The sequence below is a fragment of the Garra rufa genome, chromosome 14, assembly GCF_049309525.1.
Source record: "Garra rufa chromosome 14, GarRuf1.0, whole genome shotgun sequence".
NCBI classification, from domain to species: Eukaryota; Metazoa; Chordata; class Actinopteri; order Cypriniformes; family Cyprinidae; genus Garra; species Garra rufa.
In genome coordinates, this window is record NC_133374.1 from 6402278 (window position 1) to 6422491 (window position 20214).

General features: G+C 34.8%; 1 protein-coding gene across 2 annotated transcripts in view; it reads right to left on the bottom strand.

The window, feature by feature from the left end:
* Window positions 1–20214, bottom strand: part of grik1b (glutamate receptor, ionotropic, kainate 1b) — a 48197-nt gene that overhangs the window by 11916 nt on the left and 16067 nt on the right. The window contains exons 2-9 of one of the 2 annotated variants that reach the window (XM_073818056.1): window positions 18323–18490; window positions 15206–15463; window positions 11466–11647; window positions 10765–10818; window positions 8657–8830; window positions 6693–6836; window positions 402–509; window positions 262–303 (exon numbers count right to left, since the gene is read on the bottom strand). In XM_073818056.1, coding sequence (XP_073674157.1) covers window positions 262–303; window positions 402–509; window positions 6693–6836; window positions 8657–8830; window positions 10765–10818; window positions 11466–11647; window positions 15206–15463; window positions 18323–18490 — 1130 coding nt within the window. The remainder of the gene's footprint in view (window positions 1–261; window positions 304–401; window positions 510–6692; window positions 6837–8656; window positions 8831–10764; window positions 10819–11465; window positions 11648–15205; window positions 15464–18322; window positions 18491–20214) is intronic. The other variant, XM_073818057.1, reaches the window with a different exon arrangement.

Consider the following 20214-nt stretch of genomic DNA (forward strand, 5'->3'; position numbering starts at 1 on the left):
TAATGCAATTATCAGTAAGTGGTAAAAATTAAGCTGAATCTGTAACTGAGCCATGAATTTGCCAACATGAGGGAATATACAACATTAATAATATCTACAAACCAGCACAAGAGGTGTCAGCAGGTTGAGGATCATAGATGGAACCAAGTACCATGTAATACTATGTTTTTAAGACATAGCATAGTATCAATCAGTACCATGGCATGTTTTATAAGGGCAAAAAAGGACTCAAATGTCACATTTTTGACATCTAATACAAACCTTCTTCCATACTTTGTTAAAACGACCATTTTCCATAAAAGGCTTGTGAAAAGAGAACAAAAACCATAATTTGACATGCATGACAGATATTAGTTTAGACAGATGCAGATCATGTAAACAGGATCATTTTCTATCTTTACCTTTTCTATCCCATCCTCTTTCAGGCTGATGAGGTCAAGGTCGAAGTCTTTCCTCAGGCCGTCCGTCTTGTTTATGATGATCTGTCCGGTCAGTCCGTTCCACTGAGCCTACAAGAAGAGAAGAGGATCTGATTTTATTCTAGAACAGATATCTAGATTAAACATGAGGGTCGTAATAAATACAGAGATGAAAAAACTCTGATTGTTCATTTGCTTTTATTTTAAGTCTCACTTTAGAGGCCAGATGCAGCATTATCATCATTATCATTAGTTGAGAATGTGTTTTTGGCTCATGCTCAGCCCAGTGTTTCCAAATTTTCCTTGATGTATTATCTTACACACACATTATTATGTGTTTTGGGATGCTTTCTGCCATAATTTTTATATTACAGTAAAGTGCAGATAAGAAGATTAAATTATTTTTGTCTATTTTGTTATACTTTTGTATTTCTAAAAACTGAATGAATTCTTTCGAAATAAATAAATAAATTAAATGCATTAATTCATGCATTAAATAAAAATAATTTAATGCACTTAATTCAATGGACTGCATTATATATATATATATATATATATATATATATATATATATATATATATATATAGAAATATATACACACACACACACACACACACACACTACTGTTCACAAGTTTGGGATCATTAAGTTTTTTAATGTTTTAATGCATTTTTAAGTTTCTTATGCTCATCAAGGCTGCATTTATTTGATCAAAAATCCAGAAAAAAACTGTAATATTGTGAAATATACTTTAAAATATAATTTATTCCTGTGATGCAAAGCTGAATTTTCAGCATCATTACTCAGAAATGGTTCAGAAATCATTCTAATATGCTGATTTATTATCAATGTTGAAAACAGCTTAAATTTTAGTTTGAACCTGAAAGAACAGCATATTTATTTAAAATAGAAATCTTTTGTAACAATATAAACTACCATTTAAAAGTTTGTGGTCAGTAAATTTGTATTCTTTGTGTTAAATTGAATAAGGGTGATAGCAAAGACATTTTTCTATTTTGAATAAGTGATGTTCTTTTTAACTTTTTATTCATTAAAGAAGCCTGAAAAAAGAATCAAAGATTCCAAAAAAATATTAAGCAGCACAACTGTTTCCAACATTGATGATAAAATTAATAAATCGTCATATTAGAATACTTTCTGAAGGATCGTGCAACACTGAAGACTGGAGTAATGGCTGATGAACATTCAGATTTTCATCACAGAAATATATATATTTTTAAATATATATATTTTAATATTAAAATATAAAACCATTATTTTAAACTGTAATACTATTTCACAATATTACAATTTTTTCTGTATTTTTGATCAAATAAAAGCAGCCTTGATGAGCATAAGAGAATTCTTTAAAACACATTAAAAATCTTTCTGATTCCAAACTTTTGAACGGCAGTGTATACTATATATATTCGCAGCCCCATCCACCCAGTGACAAATAGCTAAGATAAATAATAAATAAATAATCACACGATCAACAGAAGTGCCCAGAGCAATAGATCAGATCAGTTCTACAAGGAGTTGTTAGTAAATGGACTCTATAATCAAGCTCACAAATATGCGAGTTCAGTCTGAGTGGTCTGAAGCCAAATGGAGTCACCTATCTATCCAGCGCATGATTCAGTGAATGTTTTACCCAGAATATGTGAATTTATGAGGATGCGGCACTCACGAAGCTTTAGTGTGCAAAGCCAATGGATTATTTCTTTAATTTGCTGTTCTTTAAGAATTAAAATGGGCTGGATAGCATTCATAATCTTCACATACAGTAGCGGAAGTCTTAAAGACTCACACTGAGGTCAAATGACCTTTGTTCAGATTTGTTCTAGTCATTATTCTCTAGTGTAAATCTCACTTGATCCTTCCTTTCTATCACATCCTGCTCAGATCACATCGACAGTGAACTCCAATTACCAAAAGCATGCAAGATTAAACAGACCAGATCCAGTATTGCTTAATGTAGACTGTTATTAACTGTCCTATCCATGTTCACTAAGATCAAGAAGATGACATCAACATTATTATCATCACACAACGGCAGACAACAGACATTTAATTGTTTGATCAAAATTATTGCTAAGGATAATTATTTTAGCTGGATATTGGTAGAGACATATCATAGCGTCGCTACTAAATTCTATGCCCTTGAAAATCTTGACAAGCAATGTCCAATTTTGGAAACTATAGTTCTCTAAAATATGAAGAGGTCAAACAACAGATAAATGAGTTCATTCAAATTTCACAAAAAAAACTTATGGACATAATTATAATATTTAATTATAAAAAAAAGGAAATGAGACAAAAATTGTGATATACGCTCCAAAGTTCCACTTTGTATCCAAAGACTCATGAATTTGCTCAGGAGTTCCGAACTGAATCAAATGGTTAGCGATACATGCTCTGAAATACGGATCTAAATCAAATGATTCGTAATCCAAGCTCCAAAGTTCTGATCTGAATCAAAAGAATTGCACTCTGTGCTCCTAAGTTCCGATCTTAATTGAATGATTCGTGATCCACACTCCGAAGTTCTAGTTTTAATTACATGTGATGTTCCGATCCGAATCAAAAGATTTGTGGTCTAAAGTTCTGACCTGAATCAAATGATTCACGATCCAATCTCTGAAGTTCCTATATGATTTAAAATTATCGTGCGCCATGTTCCGAAGTTCCGATCTAAATCTAATGATTCATGCTCCGTGTTCTAAAGTTCCGATCTGAATCAAGATTTGCGCTCCATGCTCCGAAGTTCCAGTCTGAATCAAAACATTTGTGGTCTAAAGTTCTGATTTGAATCAAATGATTGCAATCCACTCTCTGAAGTTCCTATATGATTTTAAATAATTGTGCGCCATGTTACGAAGTTCCAATCTGAATATAATGATTTATGCTGCGTGTTCCAAAGTTCTGATTTGAATCAAAAGATTTGCACTCCGTGTTCCAAAGTTCTGATCGGAATCTAATGATTCATGTTCCAAAATTCGGATCTGAATCAAAAGATTTGCGATACATGCTCCGAAGTACCGATCTACAGTCGTGGCCAAAAGTTTTGAGACTAAAACTTAAATCTAAATTAAATGATTTGCAATCCAAGCTCCAATATGATTTAAAGTAATTGTGCACCGTGTTTTGAAATTCCAATCTGAATCAAAACATTTGTGCTCCGAAGTTCTGATCTGAATCAAAAGATTTGCACTCCGTGTCCTGAAGTTCCAATCTGAATCTAATGATTCATGCTCCGTGCTCCGAAGTTCTGATCTGAATCAAAAGATTCGTGCTCTGTGTTTTGAAGTTCTGATCTGAATCAAAAAAATTGTGCGCAGTGTTCCGAAGTTCCGATCTGAATCATAATATTTGTGCTCTGAAGTTCTGATCTGAATCAAATGATTCGCAATCCATGCTCCGAAGTTCAGATATGATTTAAAAGAATTGTGTGTTGTGTTCCAAAGTTCCAATCTGAATCAAAAGATTCACACTCCGAAGTTCCGATCTGAATCAAATCATTTGTGATCTATGCTCTGAAGTTCTGATTTAAATCAAATGATCTCTATATGCTCCGAGGTCCCGATCTAAATCAAATGATTCATGAACCCGCTCTGAAGTTCCAATCTAAATCAAATGATCTCTATATGCTCCGAGGTCCCGATCTAAATCAAATGATTCATGAACCGCTCTGAAGTTCCCATCGAAATCAAATGATTCGCAATCCACACTTATAAATCTTATAAATGATTCACTATCTGCACTCCAAAGGTCTGATCTAAATCCAATTAATCGTGAACACACAAAAATCAAGTGATTCATGACACATGATTTGAAGTCCCAATCAGATTCAAATGATTTACAGTATGCCATCCGATTGGAGTTCCTATATGATTTTAAATAATCATGCGTCATGTTCCGAAGTTCTGATCTGAATCTAATGATTCATGTTCCGAAATTCGGTTCTGAATCAAAAGATTTGCGATACATGCTCTGATGTACCGATCTAAATCAAATGATTTGCAATCCAAGCTCCAACGTTCTGATCTGAGTTAAAAGAATCGTGTGCTGTGTTCCGAAGTTCCGATCTTCATTAAAAGATTTGCACTCCGTGTTCCGAAGATCCGATCTGAATCAAAAGAATCGTGCGCCGTGTTCCAAAGTTCTGATCTGAATCAAAAGATTTGCACTCCGTGTCCTGAAGTTCCAATCTGAATCTAATGATTCATGCTCCGTGCTCCGAAGTTCTGATCTGAATCAAAAGATTCGTGCTCTGTGTTTTGAAGTTCTGATCTGAATCAAAAAAATTGTGCGCAGTGTTCCGAAGTTCCGATCTGAATCATAATATTTGTGCTCTGAAGTTCTGATCTGAATCAAATGATTCGCAATCCATGCTCCGAAGTTCAGATATGATTTAAAAGAATTGTGTGTTGTGTTCCAAAGTTCCAATCTGAATCAAAAGATTCACACTCCGAAGTTCCGATCTGAATCAAATCATTTGTGATCTATGCTCTGAAGTTCTGATTTAAATCAAATGATCTCTATATGCTCCGAGGTCCCGATCTAAATCAAATGATTCATGAACCCGCTCTGAAGTTCCAATCTAAATCAAATGATCTCTATATGCTCCGAGGTCCCGATCTAAATCAAATGATTCATGAACCGCTCTGAAGTTCCAATCGAAATCAAATGATTCGCAATCCACACTTATAAATCTTATAAATGATTCACTATCTGCACTCCAAAGGTCTGATCTAAATCCAATTAATCGTGAACACACAAAAATCAAGTGATTCATGACACATGATTTGAAGTCCCAATCAGATTCAAATGATTTACAGTATGCCATCCGATTGGAGTTCCTATATGATTTTAAATAATCATGCGTCATGTTCCGAAGTTCTGATCTGAATCTAATGATTCATGTTCCGAAATTCGGTTCTGAATCAAAAGATTTGCGATACATGCTCTGATGTACCGATCTAAATCAAATGATTTGCAATCCAAGCTCCAACGTTCTGATCTGAGTTAAAAGAATCGTGTGCTGTGTTCCGAAGTTCCGATCTTCATTAAAAGATTTGCACTCCGTGTTCCGAAGATCCGATCTGAATCAAAAGAATCGTGCGCCGTGTTCCAAAGTTCTGATCTGAATCAAAAGATTCGTACTCCATGCTCTGAAGTTCCGTTTAGAAACAAAAGATTTGCACCCCGCACTCTGAAGTTCAGATCTAAATCAAATGATTTGCGATCCACGATTTGAAGTCCCGATCTGAATCAAATTATTGGCAGTACACAATCTGATTAGAGCGCTTCAAAACGCTCTAGGTTCTAGGTTCTAACATAAATGACACTGTCATTACTCCTACTGTCTTAGCTTGCTAGTTAGTTTCATATTCAGGAGAGGTAACTAGTTCACAGCTAACTAGTGAAAACACTACATTAACATGATGAGCTGCACCTCAAAATACATGTTAACTGGAAACATTGTGCATTATGATATGAGTTTGTAGCTTAATTAACTATATTTTGAATAGTTTGTAAATAGGGACAATTTACGACAAATTATTTATAGTTTTATTATTAGCATGTACTTTTTAAAAATAAATTATTTATTTAAAAATTATTATAATTGTTAAATAAAGTAATAAGTCAAAAACTAAACAAATTAGAAAATGTATAGAGAGGAAAAATACTTTGTTCACTCAAATAGGAACCCCTACCCCAAAAGTCACGCTATTTGTGATTTAAGTCAATGTTGTCATGTCAGTCCATTTGGTAACAATTCTATTCAGCACCACTAGTAGAGCAGAAATTACATGCTTCACCTTTAAATGAACACATCCCCACTGTAATGAGTTCAGCCACACTGCATCACTAATTCAGCTAGAGCCATTACGCTCTCGTCCAACACACATTCATCCTCAGACTGCAATGCCAACATGCTGACTCAACAATACCTCCTCCACCACAGGAAGCACTGACAAGAACACTTGGAAGTTGTCACTGGGAGAGAGAGATTGTCCATACATAAATCATCTGCAGCTGTTTAGAAGTGGCTCGAAACACTTTCCAGAGAAGTGAGTAATGATGCATTTAGACTAAACAGACTGAACTCTCTATCAGAGTTCAGGAGCGTCTGACACAGTTTAAAAGATTATAAATGATAATTCGGTCATCATTGACTCGTTCCAAACATACGTGATGAGTAAATGATGATTTGTGGGTAAACTGATCTTTTGGTTTTGGATGAGGGTTTGAACAGGTGCATTTACCTCTTTAAACATGCTGATAAATCGCGAGCCGAAGCGCCAGGGTTTGTGCCGGTGACACTGCAGTGAGCTGACGGTGATCTGAGCTGCTCGCTGGGACGCAGCAGCGACCATATACACGGCGTCATACATCAACGCTGCTTCGGTCTGCGGCACAGATAGAGAAGATTCATCGTACATGGAACCTGTCCACATGAATCTGTTCACATTATGAAACGACTCACTTAATTCTTGATCGAATCAAATGTGACCCTGGACCACAAAACCAGTCATAAGGTTAAATTTGACAAAACTGAGATTTATACATCATATGAAAGCTCAATAAATAAGCTTTCTATTGATGTATGGTTTGTTAGGATAGGACAATATTTGACTGAGATACATCTATTTGAAATCAGAAATCTGAGGATGCAAAAAAATCAAAAAGACTGAGAAAATCACCTTTAAAGTTGTCCAAATTAGGTTCTTAACAATGCATATTACAAATCAAAAATTACATTTTGATATGTTTACAGTAGGAATTTTACAAAAAATCTTCATGGAACATGAACTTTACTTAATTTCTTAATGATTTTTGGCATAAAAGAAAAATCAAAAATTTTGACCCATGCAATGTATTTTTGGCTATTGCTACAAATAAACCCCAGCGACTTAAGACTGGTTTTGTGGTCCAGGGTCACAAATTGTGAGTTCAAAAGACACTTAATATTGAGTAATATTATTGATTTGATTTGAGAACAAAACCACATTATGATAATGATCTTCTGTAGGGCTGCCTTATATCTGAATAGAATTTGTTTCAAAACTGATAAACTGCACTGTTATTGATCTGAACTGAATCAACACTAAAATGACTTGAGCTGAATAATAGTACTATTGTCTTCTGTGGAGCTGCTTTATAGCTGAATTGAACTAATTTCACAATTTGACTTTACAATATTGACACTTGAATTAAATCAACATTGAACTCGAACTGAGGTCATTTTACAACTTTCACAATTATTGAACTAAATTGAATCAACATTAACTGACTTGAACTGAATAATGACACTGGTGTTTTCTGCAGAGCTGCTGAATTTGAATTTGTTTCATAATTGATGAATTTTCCAACATTAATACTGTGGCGTTCCCTTACTTTCATGTACTTTATTGACCACTTATTGTTATTAGCTTTCCATTGTACTTTTTTTAGATTGTATTTTGTAAGTCTTGAAAGATTGATAACACTGTTAGTGAACACTGAAACATCTGTAACAGTAAATACATTTTACATAATCTTACATAATGTGTCATCTTAAAACGTTAAGAGAACATTAAAATAATAAAATAATGGAACCTTCTAATAATGTTTTGCAAAACGTTCTTAGAAGGTTAATATATTTAAAATAGAACATTCTAATAACATTTTGAATAACATTCCTAGAATGTTAATGTAACAAAACTGGAACGTTCTAATAATGTTTTAAGAATGTTATTATAATGACAATTTGGAACGTTCTAATAATGTTTTTTAAGAACATTATTATAATGAGAATTTGAAATGTTCTAATAAGGTTTTATGTTATGTTCCTAAAAGCAAATAAGAACATTAATACAACATCTAAAAAACTGGGTGTTTTAAACAATCGTTGAACGTTACAGAAATATTCTTAGAACATAAAACTGTTAGCTGGGTATCTTCCTATTTATTACTGTAAAGCTACTTTAAAAAGAATCTGAAAACTTCATATATATATATATATATATATATATATATATATATATATATATATATATATATATATAAGTTTTTTCACAATTTAAAAAATGCTCTTCAAACTAAGAAATAGTTATTTTAAAAACTGTTCACTAAAAGTTTCCTTGGAGAAAACACTCCATTCTTCTAAAACACGCTTTGGAACCTTTATTTGTAAGAGGGTATGATTGTAAGAGATGTAAAGAAAAAAGAAAAAAGAAGATGGACAGACTGTCATCATTCCATCCAGCTGGCCGGTCTCAGGTTTGGGTGGAGCCTGCAGTCGCTCCATGGACCATTTCTCCACCACTGATGCCACCTGAGGGTTGTCGATGTTGAGCAGACGGAAACCCGTCATGTTCACGCCACTGTATCGGTACGGCTCCAAATCCAATGCAAACAGATCCTGAAGAGTGTAATACCGTTACATCAATATATGAAATATAACAACAGATTTATTTTCTTAAAATGCTGCTTGGATTCCAGCTATAGAGCGCTTAAGGGATGACCTATTTTTGAAGACTTAAACCCAGAAACAAGCTTTTCGCACTTACGCTTGCAACATCCTGAAGTCAGTGAGTTTTTAATTAAATGCCTGAAAAAAGGTCTGTGTTTACACAAGCTCAAGATATTTTCAAGTTTCATTCTATGACATAAAATACATCAGTAAATGCCACCTCAGGATTTTTTTAACTACTTTTTTCAGCTACTTACTAATCACTTTCACTGCCTCATTATATTCATAACCACACTCTTGCAAAATATATTAGCTCAAACTTTAAGTGAAAATGTTTTAAAATAAAGACTGAACAAGTGTTTGAAGTTTAATGGTGGTGATGCTGAAGTCATGTGACTGTAGTATAGTTTGTTTATAGTCTGCGTTTATCTTTTTACTTCTGGGTATTGCATTTAGGCTTCACAATTCATAGTTGTTAATATTATCATGATGAACAAAACATGTAAGAATCATAAACTTTTGCTGGTCCCGGAGCTTATTTTCTGCAATAATCCAAAAGGCAACGGAAAAACCCTACTGGGTTTTTGTTGCGGTATCTGATGCAAATTTCTGGACTGGCCTACAAAAATACGGTTGAAGTCAAAAGTTTACATACACCCTGCAGAATCTGCAAAATGTTAATTATTTACTAAATGCATGTTATTATTTTTTTATTTAGCACTGATATTTCACATAAAATATGTTTACATATAGTCCACAAAAGGAAAAAATAGTTGAATTCATAAATTTACATACAGTCGTGGCCAAAAGTTTTGATAATTACATAAATATTGGAAATTAGAAAAGTTGCTGCTTAAGTTTTTAGAATAGCAATTTGCATATATACTCCAGAATGTTATGAAGAGTGATCAGATGAATTGCATAGTCCTTCTTTGCCATGAAAATTAACTTAATCCCGAAAAAAACTTTCCACTGCATTTCATTGCTGTCATTAAAGGACCTGCTGAGATCATTTCAGTAATCGTCTTGTTAACTCAGGTGAGAATGTTGACCAGCACAAGGCTGGAGATCATTATGTCAGGCTGATTGGGTTAGAATGGCAGACTTGACATGTTAAAAGGAGGGTGATGCTTGAAATCATTGCTCTTCCATTGTTAACCATGGTGACCTGCAAAGAAACGCGTGCAGCCATCATTGCGTTGCATAAAAATGGCTTCACAGGCAAGGATATTGTGGCTACTAAGATTGCACCTAAATCAACAATTTATAGGATCATCAAGAACTTCAAGGAAAGAGGTTCAATTCTTGTTAAGAAGGCTTCAGGTTGTCCAAGAAAGTCCAGCAAGCGCCAGGATGGTCTCCTAAAGAGGATTCAGCTGCGGGATCGGAGTGCCACCAGTGCAGAGCTTGCTCAGGAATGGCAGCAGGCAGGTGTGAGCACATCTGACGCACAGTGAGGCCAAGACTTTTGGAAGATGGCCTGGTGTCAAGAAGGGCAGCAAAGAAGCCACTTCTCTCCAAAAAAAAAAAACATCAGGGACAGATTGACCTTCTTCAAAAAGTATGGCGAATGGACTACTGAGGACTGAGGCAAAGTCATATTCTCCGATGAAGCCTCTTTCCGATTGTTTGGGGCATCTGGAAAAAGGCTTGTCCGGAGAAGAAAAGGTGAGCGCTACCATCAGTCCTGTGTCATGCCAACAGTAAAGCATCCTGAGAACATTCATGTGTGGGGTTGCTTCTCATCCAAGGGAGTGGGATCACTCACAATTTTGCCCAAAAACACAGCCATGAATAAAGAATGGTACCAAAACACCCTCCAACAGCAACTTCTTCCAACAATCCAACAACAGTTTGGTCAAGAACTTATATTCGAAACTCACCAGTGTGGTAAAGAAGAAATGGTAGTATTCAGTCATCATGCCCATAGACAACAGCTGCAGTAGAAAGACACAGAGACAAGAGAACATCTTAAATCTCCATCTGCAACAGCATCATCCATTCAAACAGATATTACATCACTCATTTTATGAAAAAATAACACACAGATTTGATTTTCTCAGCCTTTCACATCATTTGTGATTATTCTTTTCCTCAGTCTCAGTGTTAGCTAGGCTGAATAAAGGATCTGTTGTTGACAGGAAGTGAATATTAGAAATCTAGAGACCTCAAATCAAAACACCGAAATAAAGCAAATCTGTATCTTTTTTTTGTTTAGAAAATGCGTCAAGAAATGTTTTAAAAACATGCATCACGACCGATGGGTGATTTAGTTTATGGATTGGATTTTTTTTTATTGCTGTTGCACAGTAAATAGGATTTGATGATGTCAATGACATCAGACATCATTGAGTAATATAACAATATCTCACAATATCAAATACAAACATGGTTTGTCTTTACAAACGTTGCTTTTCCACTCAAATATGAGTCATATTCAAAATTCAAAATGCATTTATATTCAAACTGCTTTAAATTCAAATCTGCATCCTGTTTGGTATTTCAATTTAAATTCAAAATGAATTAAAAAACTGAATTGGAGTCTAAAAGGCAATCTCAATGGAGTTCTGCCCTGGTGTGTTACCTGTTTGAGGACATCTGCTGCGGTCTGGTACGAGCAGTCAAAGATGACACAGAACTCTTTCCCTTTCTTCATCTCTTTAAGAAGCGGCCGGGCGTCTTTACTTCCCGTCGGTAACTGTCGGATTTTGATCTTGATGCTGTAGCGCGACGGAGCCTTGATCAGCTCCTGAAGTCGAATTAGTCCTAAAAATATTATCAGCAAAGGTTATAGAAACACACTTCCATTCAAAAGTCTGAGGTCAGTAAGTGATTTAATACTTTAGAATTTTTGAAAATTCAGCTTTGCATCACAGGATTAAATTACATTTTAACAATATATTAAATTACATTTTAATATATTCACCATGGTTGGGGTCAATTCAGGAATGAACTCAACAATTCCAATTCAAAGAAGGAAATGGAAATGGAATTGGAATTGAACAACAATTACAGGAAACAGAGTTGGAATTGAATTGGAAATACAGGAAGTGGAATTCAATTCAGGGAAATTCCACTGAATTCCGTTTACTGCTGTTTCTGAGCATTTATTTTTTGATTACATTTAGAGACATACATTTTTTACTTTATTTATGATGCTTTACAAATACCAAGTAAAGTATGAAATAGAGTTGATCAAATGCAAGTAAATAAAAATGAGAACTGTACATTATGAATTAATAATCGAATGACAGTGGTGATAAGTTTCTGGATGTACTATACATTCAATATATGATTACCACATAATATATGTATTATCACAAAAAATGAGTCATGTTCATTCATGTATTTCATTCACTTTTTATTGCATCGAATTATCATCATTTCCTGAAATTTGGCATGTGAAATGATCACGCTTAACATACTAAACATACAGTACTTTGTATTTCTTTTATATGTTTGTTGTTTATGTGATTTACAATATTTAATGTACTATAAACTATTAAAGTGCCCCTATTATGCCATTTTAAAGGTAGTTAATATTGTTGTAATAGTCTCTTAAAACAGGTTTACATGTATGCAAGTTCAAAAAACACTTTAGTTTTCTCCAAAATTAGATTTATTTTTACACCGTTTCTAAATGATTCGTAAACGACTCGTTTGAAGCAGTTAGAAGAATCAGTCTCTCTAAACCCCTCCTTTCAGTGAGCCCTCACTGCTGTGATTGGTCAGATGGTGCAGTCCTTTTGGATTGGTCTACCGCTACAGCGCAAAACGAAACGCCCATTGGCATAACTGAATGACAGCTGCGGAGACCTGTTAATGCATAGAAAAGATAGCCTCGATTTTACCCTATCAATTCGAGCCGGACTGACGATGAAACTGTTGAAGTGTCACATCGACAAGAAACTGTTTTGCAAGCACGACCGGAGCAGGACGTTTCTCAGTGGTAAGTGTCATATGTTAACTGTGGAAAGTGCTTGCAATTTGCTTTTGTAAGCGAACCGGACACATCTCTACGTTGTGAACTTCAACACTGTACAATCCATAACACTGCGTTAAGCCATCGTTTATCATTATCATTACTTAAACTAATAAGGCAGACAGACAATCAAGCTGCATCAATCACAAGACTTTTTAGACTACATTGCACTCACAGCTAAACAACAGAACTACAGAAACGCAAGTTAACCGGTTACCAAGACATGTGCAGGGTTGTTACACACCATAACGTACACAAAGACGTATTTTGAACGATCGCTAGAAAATACAATTATTAATCATACTTACAGGTAGGAGTTCTTCAGAGGAGCAAGCCGGTCCAAATAAACTGGGCACTGATCCATTTTTTAAAACCAAGCGTTTGGTGAATCTCGTGTTGTAACGTTACTCCCCAAGATTGGAAAAGCAGTCATCAGTAAAATGACGCGAACACAACACAAGATTGGCATTGGACTGCTGAGGTGTTGAAAAAATTAATGTTAACCACTCATTCTTGATAGTTTCATCTTTCGGAAGGGCATATAAAGCAAATTCACTCTCACAGCGCGGGCGTCTTCTTGACATGATGTAATCCACGTGAAAATGGTAGGCCTACTGTTTGTGGGCGGGCAAGTTGTTCACGAAATTGAACGTGGGCGGACATTACGCAAATGTGTAGCTCGTGACGTGTGGCCGTTACAGAAAAAAGATTCGAATTGCTGACAACTCGTTTAGGCGAATGTGAGCCGACTCTTTTTTTTGTTAGACAAAAACTTTATTTATAGTGCACTATCAGCGTCACAACTTTGCAGATAGTTTATGTTCACATACAGCTACATGACACACTACATGAAATATCATATTTGAAAAGGCATAATAGGGGCACTTTAAGCAAATCAAGTCAAATTATTTTATTTAGCAACTCAAGTGGAATTTAGTGGAATTTTATTGAATTTCAATTCTGTTTCCTGGCATTCCAATTCAATTCCAATTCCATTTCCTGTCAGCTGCATGCAATTCCAATTCAAATTCCATTCCAGGAAGTGAATTGGAATTTACCATTCATTCTCAATTCAATTCATGAATGGCCCCAACCGTGATATTCACATAGAAAACAGTTATTTTAAATTGTAAAATTTCCAGTGTTGGGGGTAACGCATTACAAGTAACGCAAGTTACATAATAATATTACTTTTTCCAAGTAACTAGAAAAGTAATGCATTACTTTTTAATTGACAAGAAAATATCTGAGTTAATTTTTCAAATAAGTAACGTCAGTTACTATTTCCCCCCATTTATTGATTAAAAGCTCTCCTGTCCCCATGAAATTGTGAGTAAGATGTTACTTTAGTTCTAGAATAAATGTGGACATGCAAAAAAAATAATCTCACTCACTAAAAAAACAGATACAGTATTCCTCAAAACCTGCAATAATTAAATATGTTAAATAACACAAATATCCTTTATGTATTTAATCCCATTTTTTTAAGCAATGTCTTTGCTGCCAACCTTCGATGATTCAAATTATCAATACTAATAAGAAAAAATTACTCAAGATAATCTAACATTTGTTTTCCTTTTTTTATTGCTGAAGAGTTGACATTTTTTCTTCTGCGGTCTACTGTAAAGACGTGAATTTACTTTTCTCTAAGCCTAAGGCTTTTGGTGTGAAATTTAAAAAAAAAAAAAATTTATATTAAAAACAACCAAGCAAGCCCTGATTTATAAAGTAACGCAAAAGTAATGTAATGCATTACTTTCCATAAAAAGTAACTAAGTAACGTAATTAGTTACTTTTTTAGGGAATAACTCAATATTGTAATGCATTACATTTCAGAATTTTGCTGTTTTTACAGAATTTTTGAACAAATAAATGCAGCCTTGGTGAGCAGAAGAGTCTTCTTTTTCCAAACAGGAAAGATGCCGTTTTTGGTGTTATTAATATTTTCAGCTCTGATAAATTACACACAGTTAATCACATCCTAATCTTTTTAATAATGAAGAAATGTCACTTCAGCAAACAAATTATCCCAGATATGATCATGCAGTCAATATTAACCGCACCAGTTTCCACAAAAATGTCAAATTCAGATCAGAAATGTGAATTATGAACACTCACAGGCTGGTTGATAAATATAACATATACTCACTATTATTATGATAATAAATGCATCAAATTCCTGCAAATGTGCAAAAGGTTCCATAAAGTATCTTCTTCTTAATTCGTTGAGTCTATTTGATTAAATCACTGCTGTAGGATTATATCAAATTTAATTACATTACTGCTGTATCTGTGAATGCGAGAAAGAGAAAACTCTGAGCAATAAAAATCAGCCGTCCCACCTGTTGCGTCCTCGTACACCACCGTCACGGCTTTCCACTTGTAAAACTGCACGATGTCGAGCACGGCGCGGCTGATGGAGGCGTAATCTGGGTATAGGTTGATGTAGAAACTGTCTTTGTTGTCCACAGAGGGGTGTTTCCAGCGGGTCTGGATGTGAGGAACCTCCAGCGCGTTACAGATGGACTGGACCGCACTCACTGAAGAACTGTGAGACGGGCCGAACACAGCGGCCACACCGAGAGCCAGCTGATCACAGGCTGCCATCAAGAACAAGAACATCAGCCACTTTAGTAAAACACTTAAAGCTGACGTTTGTAAGATTTTTGTGTTCATTTTTTAACATTGGAAATGACAGTAAACATCAGAATTGCGAGACGTAAACTCACAACTGCAAGAAAAAAGTCAGAATTGTGAGATAAAGAATCATAATTACTGTACCTTTTTTCGTTTTTATTCCTTTGGAAAATACAAAATAACAGAACTGAAAGATGTAAACTCAGAATTCAGAGAAAAAAATATTCTAAACTGCACTATATTGCCAAAAGTATTGGGACACCCCCTTCTACTGAACAGGTTTGAGTCCTTTAATAATTTCCATGAGTACAAATCTTAAGGTTTAAGCATATAATGCTATTCTACAGGATTGTGTGCTTCTAATTTTATAGCAACAGTTTGGAAAACTATGCAAAAAAAAAGTATGTTTTTTGAATTGCATGAATTTTGCATGAAAAGATATGTGCTTTTTGAAAAAAATTAACACAATAATTCAAGCACTTTTCAAGTATCTCTTCAGGAATGTGTCTATTTGCAAGGGTTTTGCAGGCCTTAAATTTCAAAAAGTCAAATTCAGGTACTTCAAGCGCTGTAAGCACCTTGTACGAACCCTGCAATTTAGACTTTTTTTTAGAAAAAAAAGTCAGAATTGCTAGATATAAACACTACGCCCTCTTCTAATGAACAGGTTTGACTACTTTAGTCAATTCCATGAGTACAAATCTTAATGTTTAAGCATATAATGAAAATTCTAGGGGATTGTGTGCTTCTAATTTTATAGCACAGTTTTATAACAGTTTGGACAGGACTCTTTTCCATTCTAACATGACAATGCCTCTGTGTATAAGGCAAGTTTCAAAAATAGATTTAGAAATCATCAGTGTGGAATAAACTGACAGAAAACAAAGTCCTAATCTCATCTGAACACCTCTGGTATGCTTTAAATGCAGACCTTGAGCCAAAAACTCATCACCAAACACCAATAACTTGTACATACACTATATTGAGAAAAGTATTGGGAGTTTTTCTTTAGAACAGAAAAAGGCACTTAAAACATAATTCATGTATTTAAAGATTGTATTTCCATCTCTGTCGCAACAGTTTTGGAAGTGTCTAAAATAACAATACCCATATCTACAAGTCATTGGTATTTGGTGATGAGTTTTTGGCTCAAGGTCTGCCTTTAAAGTCACACCAGAGGTGTTCCACTGAGATTAGGACTTGGCTTTATGCAGACCAGTCAAGTTCTTCCACACTGACTGAATCAATCATTTCTTTTTGAACTTTGCCCTATACACAGAGGCATTGTCGTGTTAGAATAGAACAGGGTTGTGTCCAAACTGTCGCTATTAAATTACAAGCACACAATTTCGTAGAATATCACCATTTTCTTAAACATTAAGATTTGTACTCATGGAAATTACTAAAGTAGTCAAACCTGTTCATTAGAAGAGGGTGTCCCGATACTTTTGGCAAAACTTCTGAGTTTATATCTAGCAATTCTGACTTTTTTCTAAAAAAAAAAAAAGGCTAAATTGCAGGGTTCGTACAAGGTGCTTACAGTGCTTGAAGTACTTGAATTTGACTTTTTGAAATTTAAGGCCTGGAAAACCCTTGAAAATAGCAATATTCCTGAAGAGGTACTTGAAAAGTGCTTGAATTATTGTATTATTGTGTTTCATTTTTTCAATAAGCACATATCTTTTCATGCAAAATTCACGCAATTCCAAAAACTTTTTTTTACTTATTTCAGTTAATGTTGTTAAACTAGTTAAACTTGTTAGGCTAAGCCAGTTGCAGTACTGACTATGTGGTTTAAACATGGCTAAAGACACAAAAAGAGAAACAGATAAATCAAATCAATTAAGTGATTATTTTATGCTCAAACCGCTCCGATTGATTCAATTGATCGTTCAGTTCAAGTGATTCACTAGCAAAATCAGTTCATTTTCTTAACGGTTTTGTATTTGTGTATACTGTCTTTCTTTATTTCGGTTTTATAACTGTACTGCCTAAATGGTTTGATGTTTTCAACTGTTTAAGAAAAAGAAAAATGATTTGCGGAACCACTCCGAAATATCTGAAACAAATGATTCACAACCCTGTACTGAAATCCCAGTCTGAATCAAATGATTTGTGATCCGCCCTCTGAAGTTCCGATCTGACTAACGATTCACGAACCATCATTTTCAGATTAGGAGTTCAGGAGTTTGCCAAATGATTCCAAACCTGCTCTGAAGTCCTGATCTGAATTAAATAATTTGGGGTAATTAGATAGGGAACTGAAGTCCCTATCTAAAACAAATGATTTGCGATATTAAAGCTCTTCAAAACTGATTCAAAACTGATTCAGAGTTTCGAAAAGATCTGTTTCAACGATCGCTATTGGCTACTTGCTTTTTAAAGTCATCACATCCAATGTTGAAATTTTAAAATAAATGGCTCTTTTAATTTGATTGGAAAAATAAAGTCACTTAGAAAAAAAGTCGCTTACAAAATTAGATTAGATAAACATTTAAAAAAAAGTCACAATTTTCCTTGTACATTTTTTATTCCCTGGTAATAACGGCTCCCATAGCAATTATATAAAAACAAACTGCTAATAGGACACTAAAACAAAATTTTTTTTGTAGAAATAATTTTCACTTCACAATTTCTAGTAAATTTCATAGTTCCAAAAAAACCCCACATTCAATTAAACATTCAATTTTAAAATAGAAAAGCTGCTCTTTTTGTTATCTTTCCTGCAGCTTAAAATGCAAAGCATGGTGCTAGCAATGCCAAAGTCATAGATTCGATTCCCAGGGAATGCATGAATTGATGTGTAAATGTAAGTATCAAACCTCGTCTGGAGGCCTCAAAGCTGTCGAACAGGTTGATTCTCTGGATGTCGTAGGTGAGGGTGGTGTTGGGCATTAAAGTCCTGTTTCTGTTAATGTTGGTTACAGCAAATTTGAAGGCAAGTTCTTCCACGCTAATCGGTTCATTCTCAAGGGTCTCGAAAATCCCACCTGCATAAACAGAAAAAAGAAATTAAAAACTAAATCACAAAGGTAATTTGGCCAAACACTTAGTCCCAAGGGTCAGAAAGTGACATGCAACTCAATGAGAATAGTATCTGACAGTATCACAAAAGCTTATTTTCACCACAGAATAAAACTTTTTTTCCTAAAGTTTATCTCAGAATTCAGATTTTTTCTTAGAAATGTAGATCTCGCAATTATAATTCTTAATCTTAAAGTATATGCTCACAATTCAGACTTCTTTTCCAGAATTGCGAGCTTATCTCTTGCAAGTTACTAATTGCAAGATCTAAACTCAGAATTCTGAGGAAAAAGTCAGACTTGCGAGACATAAACCCACAATTTTTAACTACTCTTGCAATATTGATTTATAAACTTTCAATTCAGACTTTTTACCTTAGAAATGTGAGTTTATGTCTCACAATTGCGAGTCATTAATTGCAAAATGTAAATTCAGCATTCTGAGGAAAAACAGCTTTCATAGTTTACACTTTTTAGTAAGCCTTTCAGCACTGAAAAACACTTTGGTAATTCATAGGAACAGAAATCTCTTAAATATTTCTCCTATAACAATGGCATAAAATAGACCTGCTTTCTAGATATTTCTCTTGACAAAAAAATATCTCAACAATGAGTCAAAAAGCTCTGTACGCCAACTACAGCTCAAAGGGATTTTCAGTCATGCTTTATTCAAGAATATGTTTCTTCTAAAATGTCATTTGAAGTTCCAATAAAAACAAATAAGAAAATTCATAAAAGACATCCTCCATTGACATGTCTGACTCAAATTTGTATGACGAAGGTTAAAATGCTGCAATTTAAACAATTATACCCTAAGACACAAGCCATCTTCGCTGTCTCACAGCATGAGCGAATGCTGCTGTCGTTTGCTCAAGCTGTGGCACAAAACAGTTCATGGATTTTCGCTCATGACGTGTCTAATCCTTAAATGACCTTTAATATACGTGACAACTACAGCCAGAATATAACAAAACAAATGAATAATACAAAATCTGCTTTGGAGCAGAGCTGACACGCATATCTGTGCATGAACACAAGATGTTCAAAATATTAGTCAAAATGTGAACACATTTAGTGGGGTGACAAATGCAAAACACATACTGATTAGAGGCAGGTAAAGACATTTGATAGCCTATTAAAGCAAATTTTATAAATATTATGAAGAGTGAAATCTATGATGTTTGATCAAAATAGTTCTTGTTTTGTTGTGCATTCTTGTGCCCCACAGATTACATCAAATCAGCACGTTGTTCTTTCAGCCGCCTGTTTTATAAATGACAACTCTGGAACAATCAACGATCGGCTGCGATTGGCTACAAGCACCTTGAAAAACTATTTCAACCAGATTTTTTTGAGAGATTGTGATTGATGTTGTTAAAGAATAGAGGTAAAGATCGAGAGGGCAAGGCCTCCCCTCTGGGCTCTGATTGTGAATGACCTTTTTTTCTTCCAGTGCGTTGTGGCACCTTTCATCCTCACACTGAGAGAGCCTTGTGTGGTCGCCACACGTGCTCAAATCCAGCCCTATAAACACCAGGGTTAATTTACGGTTAGCAAACCACACCACGCAGGAGCCGCTCAGTTCCGTGGGAATATTTCATTCTCACAGGATGGATAAAAATACAGACTTTCTCGTCAGTAAGCTCAAGGTAATGACATTTCAGTGCAGCTGTTCGAGCAGAACCACTTAT